At 52.9% G+C, this 9,643-nt stretch overlaps 1 protein-coding gene across 1 annotated transcript; it reads left to right on the forward strand.

Annotated features, from left to right (window-relative positions):
• Window positions 1-7,279: 7,279 nt before the first annotated feature.
• Window positions 7,280-9,435, forward strand: LOC128903280 (olfactory receptor 14J1-like; the record flags this gene model as incomplete). The annotated part of the gene is made up of 2 exons (XM_054187297.1): window positions 7,280-7,741; window positions 9,403-9,435. Coding segments are annotated over 2 exons (495 nt in total), but the record flags the coding sequence as incomplete, so codon positions are not given.
• Between the last annotated feature and the right edge of the window lie 208 nt (window positions 9,436-9,643).

Raw genomic sequence — 9,643 nt, forward strand, 5'->3', positions numbered from 1 at the left:
TAGTGTCTGTTATGACATTAGCCAGACAAAGACCTAGTTGGGCATTGGCCTTTCTAATTTTTTCCCTGCATAACCTCACAACATCCTTGTAGTTCTCCTGAGTTGCCTCCCCCTTCTTCAAAATGTCATAATCTCCTTTTTTCCCCTGAGTTTGAGACAAAGCTCTCTGTTCGGCCAGGCCAGTCTTCTTTGTCAGCTTGTGTTTAGGCACATGGGGATGGCCTGATCCTGCGCCTTTTAAAATTCCTTCTTGAAAAACGTCCTGCCTTCCTGGACTTCTTTTGCCCTTCAGGACTGCCTCCCAGGGGACTCTGTCAACCAGGCCTCTCAAAAGGGCAAACTAAGATAACCAGGTCCGAAGCCCAGAGAGTTATTGCCATTAGGCACCTCCTGATGGTGGAGGGAGGGGAAGCCCAAAAGAAGGAACTCCGTGACACTGGTATGGTTCAATAGTTTGCATCCAAGCTGCAGTGTTCAAGGGCAGATGGTCAGTGGAGGAAACAATGCTTCAGGAGGTTAAAAGAAGATGAGACAGAGCGAAAGAACGTAGAAGGACGAGAAAAGAGGTTCATGGGGACAGTCGGGCACAGGCTGGAAGGAAAACAGAAGATAGGAGAGGAGAATCATCTGAGAGCAAGAAGACATCCTTTGATGTACAGAGAACAAACTTGCTAAGTGAGTCAGAGTAGGACTGCACTATAAAATGTATGCCAGTTATTGGATTCGAGCTCTTTACCCAAGAGCCTCTTTACAGTCGATGGAGAAAAAAATTGGTGTTTCTCAGTCGTTCTTACTCTAGTCTATTTAAATATATCTTTTAGGATGGGCTAAAAGGAATTCTACTGAAAGATAAAACACCTCAGCAAAGTAGCTTTAACCTTTGTCTCCTAACCTTAGGAGAGAAACAGAGAAAGCAGCGTGGAGATGGTGACAAATGAGGAGAGATGTGGGAAGTAAAGGTAAGCAGGACAGCCAGAGAAAAGGGGAAGGTTTGGTTTTCAGGGAAAACCAGAGCCAAAGAGGGCAAAGAGGAAAAGCCTGTGTTAAAACTATTCTCTTTTCAGGACTGTCTTTCCATCCATGCTTGAACTTTGCCAGGTAGAACAGAAAGCTTTGTAAACAGACTCCTCCTCAGTCACTGACCACTTTCTCGCTGAAAACCAGTTTTGGCAAATCATTCTGGCAGTGAGGGGGAAAAACAAAAGACGATTTCAAAAGCAACACAAAAGAGGGGAAGAACCAAAAGTGATGGCAGGGAGGAAGGCCCCTCCTGTGCAAACCAGGGATGAGAACAGCTGTTTCCAGCTTGTGTGCATGCCTCAGCCTGGCAAATGGGGAATGCCCACGGCTTGGGGTAGCCGTGCCCAAGGAGCTGACCTTGCTTGCCCAGGGAGAGAGCAGTGTAGGGGCAGCAGTGAGGGACTTAAAGGCAGAAAGAAGAAAGGAAATATCAGGGGGTGTCATGCAACAGTGAGCTAAGTTGAGTTTTGATCCTGAGGCAGAAGAAGAAGAAGGGGGATGTGCTCTTTGGTGCTGGGATGTGGAGCGACATACGGGATTCCAGGAACTCTGGGGCTTGGAAATCTTGCGCAATAAGTGAGCATTAGCAAGGATTTGGAAGAAACGGGATGGGTTGTGGGGAGCTCACAGGCACTGGCAAATCCTCAGAAACCCACAGCTTGGTGTTGGAAGCAAGGGAGCAGACCCAGGCACAGGAGAGTGTAGCTGTGTTTTGGGGATGGCCAAGGGCCTTGGTGGGGCTTTGACACCCCGAGAGAACGGAGATCCTTGTCTGCTCAGCTGTGGCTTCTGTCTCTTCCACTGAGCTCAATGAGAGGACACCAAGTCCTTACAGCTCCAGCGCCTTGTTGCCTCCTCACCCACCCTCCCCAGAGCCTGGGAGGTTCCTACTGCTGACCTGCACCTGGCACCTCATCACTGCCACATCACCCAAACAGAGCCCAGAGCATCTCAAGAGGCAACGGACATCCCTCCCCAGGGGATGGGAGTCCAGGCTTGGCTGTCCTGTTTGGTGAAGCACATCAAGGCCTTTCACAGTGATTTCCACATTTAAATTTCTTCCTGGCCCATGTGTCTCCGACTTCCTGCTTCACCACACCACAGGGACAGGAACTTTGTCTGCTCCTTCCCTGCATGGTCTCTGCAGTGAGGGACTTCAGCAGGGTCTGATAACACCCTCAGAAAGCTGGAGGTTTGCTGCTTTTACTTCTCAAGAGGACTAGTCAATCTTTCAGGATCTGCAGTTCAGGAACTCGGCACCAGAGCGCTCCTTACCACAAAAAACACACGAAGGAGCCAAGTCTGGGCATAAGTTTCCTTTAGTCTTCAGCTCTTCTCTGGCTCATTAGAGAGATTTCAGGAGCGCAGTCAAAATGAAAAGATCTCCAAGCAAAGAGGCCAAGTCAATTTAACGCTTGATTTTGAAGAGCCAGTTCTGCATTGATCCCAACACATTTGGCTTACAGAAATGTCTTCGGGAAGAGTCTGCCCCGTCTAGACCCATGTGGATGGACTGGCACAGCCACCCCCAGCAGGCGGAATCCCCATCTCCTAGGCTGAGGCGCAGTCAACATGCAAACCTCTGCAGTGCCCACTTGTTACAGGCCTCCAGGCGGAGTGTGACTCATTCCACATGACCCTCTGAGCCTCTGTCAGCTCATTGTGCTTCCTCTACCCATCCCTGCAACTCTCAAGCCTCTGGGAGCTTTGGCTTTGGCATCCTCCCGACATCCTGGGGCCAGGTTTCTAAATGCCTCCTCTGCAGCTTCCCCGCCTTCCACCTCCTGTGTGCTGCCTTTTTGCCCTGCAGCCCAGTTCGTTTATACCAGCAGCCTCCTGAGATGAGTGTTTCTCTTCATGGTATTCCAAGACATCATTCCTGTGCTTGGAGGAGGCCGTCCTGTAATGCCTATACGATTTCCCGAGCTCCTTCACCCTTCAAAGCTGCTTGCCATGGCACCGCTTGTATCAGTCCCCCGAGTACATCAAAGTCTTCTCCTCTGGAGCCACCCACGTGTGTTCCTCTGCTGGCCTTCCTCACTCCTCTTTGGCCTCTGGGACCCCGCTATTTCCTGGTCACTCCAGCAAGGCTGACACTAATTGTCACATCCCTGACCAGCGCTTCCTTGTTGGCCAGGACCAGGTCTAGGTGAGCATCGCCCTTCCTGGCCCACCAGGCAGCTCTGCTAAGAAGTCGTCTCATGATGCTCCAGGCTGCTGGCACCTTGTTTCTCTGCCTGGCCAGTGAATGCCTGGGCAATTACTGTTCCCCATAGGAATCTCCTCATTTACCTGGAGACTTCTTTGCGTTCCTATTTAAGACTTGTTCTGCCTACTGTGCCTGATCACGTAGTTTATAACTGCCAAGACAGCGTCACGCTTACTGGCTTCTCCTCCCATCCTCACTCACACAAACTACTCACCCTATTGCCCATCTCATAGAGGAGCTCCATAGGTCTGAGCTGCTCCTTCACACAGGCGGCATCCCCCCATCCTCATCCTCCCTGCCGCTCCTTCCAGCAGAGCCCGTGTCCTTCCATTGCAGCACCACAGCTCAGCAAGCTGTGCCACCACACCTCATTGAATCCAAAATCATCACAGGGCTGGGACAAGACACGGGGATCCTCCTGGAAGGGCACAATTGGGCGGCAGCAGCTCAGCTGTGGCACCAGGGTGGAGCGCAGACTCCTCACAGGGAAACCTGAGCACCGATCCTGACCAGAACAACCATTGTCCATCGAGCAGTTTGTGCTGGGCTGGGCTGTGCTGCACGTACAGCGTGGCCTTCACACCCGTGCTGTGCTGCACAGGTCCCTTGGCTGCAGGACAACCTCAGCAGCATGTTGTCACACAGGAGCCTGCAGACAGGTCCCACTCTCTGCCGGACATTACGCCTCCTGCGAGGCCTTGCCTGTATGCGACCCTGCAGCAGGAGCTTCTCATGGAAACTTCCTTTCTGTTTGAGTGTAGAGATGGTGAATAGTGTTGTTCCCTGTAAGAAAATCCTACAGTAGCTTGAAAGAGAAAAACAGGAGACTGTCTTCTATGGGTGGGGTCTGCATGGTGTCCTGCACTCAGTTCAAAGCCCATTTAATGCACACATCCTGGAGTCCCCACAATCTAAAATGTCATAGGATTGCCCCTGGGATACTCTCCGTACAGTGCTAGACCACATGAACAGCGTTTCAAAACATACATTATGAAGTCGGAGTGCCTTTCTTACTGGGATCATAACAGACCAACACTTCCTAGTGAAAAATCACTCTCTCAGCACCCCTGGATGCAAACCTCTGGACCCACGGACTGGTAAGGGTGTAGTTTGCTCCAGTAACCCTTGACTTGATCCCCACCCACTGCTGGTTGCTCTCCTCCAGAGTCCTGCCTCAAAGCACCAAGGCCTGGGAGACCTCGCTGCTGGTAACTGAGGCAAAGAGGACATTGAATATCTCAGGTCTAGTCCTACTCCTACTAAATTCGACAGTGCTCCTACATTATTCCCTTTTCTTCGTTTAACTATTTCTGAATTACCTAAAGCTCATCTCGGTGCCCTGGAATTCCTATTTGAGTTTCAGTTGAGTTTTGATATGGACCACTGCTGGATCTGGAGGATGCTGCCCTGGAGGACAAGATGTATCCAGGCACACTGTGAAATCTATTGGTCTTTTCATTGATTGTATCATCAGGGCAGTGAGTAAAGATCCCCGTGTGACGTGCTCCGTGTCCATGCAATGCCTGCAGCTGTTGTGTGGAGAAGGGACAGCCCTCGCCTCTCTGATGACACCTGATGACTGATGCCTCTGACTGAAGGCACCAGTCAAGGGAACAGACACCCAGCTGCACTCTCTGCGATGCCATTAGAGGCACTGGAGATCTGGTAAATTGAGCTGATGGAAAAGAGAGAGACCAAGCTCTCCCTATGGCCCAGGACGGCAGTTGTACATAGGAATTCCTCTAAAAACTGCCATGAACACAAAGAGGAGAAGATTCTTATGGCCCTTGTTTAGGCATCAGCTGTCATTTCACTTGGCCAAAGGGCTTTCCCACCAGGCTCATTCAGGATCCCTGAGACGATGCCCTGTCTCTATGAACGGCTCCAGCAGAGCTTGCGGTTATCTAATAACAACACCAAAAAAGGTGATATTTCGATGTAACTTTGAGAGGAGAATTAAAAGTTCTGGAAAGAAGTGTCTCTGCCCAGCTGAGGGAGGGAACATCAGTGGTGACTTCATCCTGTTTCCCAGCAGGTTCCCCTGGAGCCCCAGGGACACCTGGAGGGAGCCCCGAGGGGGCAGAGAAAGGGCTGCCTTGGGCTGGTCCTCTGCTGCTGAGCTGGGCTGGGCTCCTGGCATGGAGGGAGCTGATGGCAAGCGGGCAGCGCTGCAGAGAGACAGCTCTGCCCAGGAGCAGCTCCTCTGCCAAGCGCAGCAGGGCTGAGGGCACTGCCTGCAGGCACCCGAGAGGAGCCAGGCACAGAGAGGATAAAGGCAGCTGGGAGTGGGAGGAGAGTTCTGAGCTCGTTCTCTCCTGGCTTCTCTGGTGTGGAGAAGGAGGCCGTGCTTCCGAGCAGGGATGCCCTGCTGCACCATGGCAGCGACAATGAAGGAGGGCTGCCTTCTGCGAGGGACTGTGGCAGGGTTTTGAAGACAGGTGGGTGTGCAGGCAGGGGTGCCCAGGGCTGTCCTTGAGAGCAGGGTCCCTGCAGCCCAGGGCTCTGTGTGCCGGGGCAGGGACTCTGCTGCTTGCCAGGGTCAGCTCTCAGCCTGCCCAAGGAGTTCCCCCCCGAGCGTCTGTGGGGAGAAGCTGTGGGGAAAAGGAGAGACTCCCCTCAGGGCAGGGTCCTTTGGCTCTTTTTCGAGTGTGTGCTGTGTGGGTCAGGGCTGCCCACAGCTGCAGATCTCCCCCAGAGCACTGGCAGAGGCAGCATTTACAGAGGAAAGACAAGGCAGGGGCTGCCTGGAAGATGAAGACATTGCAGGGTCTGTGCTCTCAGCTGTCTCCTGAGGGAAAGGAGCTGTCACTGTTCCACTGAGGGATCAGCAGATCTGCCAGAAAGCTCACAAAGTGCCTTCAGCCCCTCCTCTCCCTACACACAGCACCAGCAGCACCTTTGCTTCCAGCATCAGGCTTTCTCTCCTCTCCTCCTGAGGAGCCACAAAGAGGGAGATGGCCCTGGGCAGTGCCCTGCTGCCACGAGGGGTCTGCAGGGCAGAGCTGAGCCCCCAGCGGGTGGGATGGGCTGTGGGAGCAGGGACAGGGAGGAGACGCGGGCACAGAGCAGCAGCTCCTGGCAGGGGCAGCTCCAGGCAGCAGAGAGCCACTCCACCCGGCTGCATCCCTCTCTGCTCCGCTGCACAGGGACAGAGAAACCAGACGGGAGAAACCGACTTTGAAACTGGAGGTTTACGGTTGGACTCGGTGATCTTGAAGGTCCCTTCCAACCTAAATAATTCTATGAGTCTATGACTCTTTAAACCTTCCACACTCACAAAAGGCGAATTTCATCTTCAAGTACGTTGTCAGGGAGACCATTCTTACAGGGAGAGCAGTGCAAGCACAGGACACCTGGGTGGTGCCCAGCAGGTCACTGGTGAGCAGAGCAGCTCTCCTGACTCTGCACTAGGGCACAGAGAGCCCTTTTGTCCCTCAGGGCTCAGCAGTGTTCAGGCTAAAGGCAATGGGAAAGAGAAGGATTTGTGCTCCTGCAAAGAAAGTGCCCTCAGCAGCACAAGCCTGATCTCAAAAAAGCAGCTGAATGAAATTATTCCAAAGGAAGAGAAGTCATTTTGCAGGGATTTTTTGGTAAAGAGAATAGGATTGGCTCAACGAAGCCTTCCTTATCTTGTCAACTGCTCTTTCTTGTCATGCTCAGAGTGCACAAATGTCCAACAGCAGCTCCATCACCCAGTTCCTCCTCCTGGCATTCGCAGACACACGGGAGCTGCAGCTCTTGCACTTCGGGCTCTTCCTGGGCATCTACCTGGCTGCCCTCCTGGCCAACGGCCTCATCATCACCACCATCGCCTGTGACAGCCGCCTCCACACCCCCATGTACTTCTTCCTCCTCAGCCTCTCTGTTCTTGACCTGGGCTCCCTGTCCACCATTGTCCCCAAATCCATGGCCAATTCCCTCTGGGACACCAGGGACATCTCCTATGCAGGATGTGCTGCTCAGCTCTTCTTTTATATCTTCTTTCTCACAGCAGAGTTCTGTCTTCTTACCATTATGGCCTATGACCGCTATGTGGCCATCTGCAAACCCCTGCACTACGGGACCCTCCTGGGCAGCAGAGCTTGTGTCCACATGGCAGCAGCTGCCTGGGGCAGTGGGTTTCTCAATGCTCTCCTGCACACGGCCAATACATTTTCCCTACCCCTCTGCCAGGGCAATGCCCTGGACCAGTTCTTCTGTGAAATCCCCCAGATCCTCAAGCTCTCCTGCTCACACTCCTACCTCAGGGAAGCTGGGCTTCTTGTGGTCAGTGCCTGTTTAGGCTTTGGTTGTTTTGTGTTCATCGTGCTGTCCTACGTGCAGATCTTCAGGGCCGTTCTGAGGATCCCCTCTGAGCAGGGACGGCACAAAGCCTTTTCCACGTGCCTCCCTCACCTGGCCGTCGTCTCCCTGTTTCTCAGCACTGCCATGTTTGCCCACCTCAAGCCCCCCTCCATCTCCTCTGCAGTTCTAGATCTGGTGGTGGCTGTTCTGTACTCGGTCATACCTCCAGTAGTGAACCCCCTCATCTACAGCATGAGGAACCAGGAGCTCAAGGATGCCCTGTGGAAATTGATGACCAGATGATTTTCAGAAGCAATAAACAGTCATCTTCTGCAAATCTCTCATCATGTTTCTCATTGCCAGCAAAGCCCATCTCAGCTTGGCAAGCAAAGTTATTGTAATATTCGGTTTTGATTTGTGGTTTGGGTTTTGGTTGTTTTGTTATGGTTTTTTTTTTTGTTTTCTTTGTTTGCTTTGTATAATGTTGTCTACAAAGAAATATTGTCATTTGTGCTGCTTCTAATTATGCATCTTTGTAAATTTGTGAGTCCCACAGTCTCTGTAAATGAGGCCCTGCGCTCTCTGTGTATTTAAAAAAAGAAAGAAAGCACCTTCCAGCGACTTGTTTGCTCAAGATCCTTCGTTTGAAGCCCTCTCTGGAGCTGCAGGGCATGCCTGTGTGCAGAGGTGGAGGGGAAAGAACAGGACAGAGGAGAGGGAAGAAGAGGAGGGAGAACCAGCCTTGGTCTTCTCACAGCTGCTCTCTTCCCATTTCCACATTCTCCATTCTGATCCCTTGCGCTGTTGGAAGGCCTGATTGCTCTGGCAGCTCTCTCCTACTGCTGTGGTGTGGCAGCCCTGTGACCACAGGCAGGGGCAGGGACGGGTCAGTTCTCTGACAGAGCTGGCCTCCCTAACAGCACCTCCATCACAGCAGGGAATGTCCTCAGGGCAGTGCCTGAAGGCCTTCAGGCAAAAACACCTTTGGAAGGTCGTCTCCCAATGTTGCTGTCAAGAACATGCCCAGGAAAGTTCCCCACAAATGGCACCACCAGCGTAGAACTTAATTGTGTAAAGTGTGCAGGGGGGGACAAGCAGCAGGTCCCTCGCTCAGCCAGGGCTCCTGGGAAAGACATGAAGGACCAGCAGAGCAGGTTCTTGTCAGGTCCTGTGTGTGCAGGACACCCCAGGGAAGCTGCCACAGGGCAATGGTCACACACCTGGGTAGTAACAACCACAGGCCTGAGCATAATGTGCGTGTGGTGAGATTAACCTGAGTGAGAACAAACACCATCCGCTGTTCCTGGGGGTTCCATTAAGGGCTGTGGGACAGACAGTGTCTGGAGGTGACTTCACTTGGAGAGTAACGTCCCCTGGGAAACCCCCTGAATGCAGCACTGGGATGGGCTTCCTTGACCCCAGGTCCCTGTGTCCATTCCTCACGCCGTGGGGCATCTCAGAGAGGTGCCGAGCAGGGAGACACAGCGCGGGGCTGAGGTGCTGCCGGCCTCTGGGAGTGGCAACAGGAGGCCATGGAGTCTGCTGCAGGGCCTCTGCCCGTGCCAGGGAAGGACTCGTGTCTCTGAGCAGCCCTGCCAGAGCCCTGACAGTGCCGTGTGTGTCTCCAGGAACACCTGTGTGCTACCTCACCCTCCCCTCTCTTCATGGCCTGTCCCTTTGATTACACGGTGTGACAGAAGCACCTCTGTGGAGCATCTCCCCTGTGCAGTCCGAAAGGGTTCTGCAGGCGTGAGCGGCATTGCCCTCTAGAAGATGGCACTTCTCACCTCTCACAGAGCACAGAGCACGTCTAGGGAGTAGGAATGCAGTGAGAGGCACACACCCTCCATGTTTCACCTCTCTGAACGTCCTTCACTATTTTTTTTAAGCACCTGACAGAGAAGGAAATGCCCTCAGTATGAGAAGTCCTCAACCTTCAGAAAAATTCTATTCCTCCTCTCTTCCTCTTGACCTGCCCCATGACTGTGGTTGGGAACACCCTCCTCATCATGGGGCTGCCTCTGGAAAACAGTGAAACCTGCTCCAGCTCCACCACCCTGACTGTCCCCTGAATGTGGACAGCACAATCTCTGCTCACAGCAATGGTTACTGCTCTTTCCTGCACCTTTG

This window comes from Rissa tridactyla, unplaced genomic scaffold (assembly GCF_028500815.1).
Source record: "Rissa tridactyla isolate bRisTri1 unplaced genomic scaffold, bRisTri1.patW.cur.20221130 scaffold_29, whole genome shotgun sequence".
NCBI classification, from domain to species: domain Eukaryota; kingdom Metazoa; phylum Chordata; class Aves; order Charadriiformes; family Laridae; genus Rissa; species Rissa tridactyla.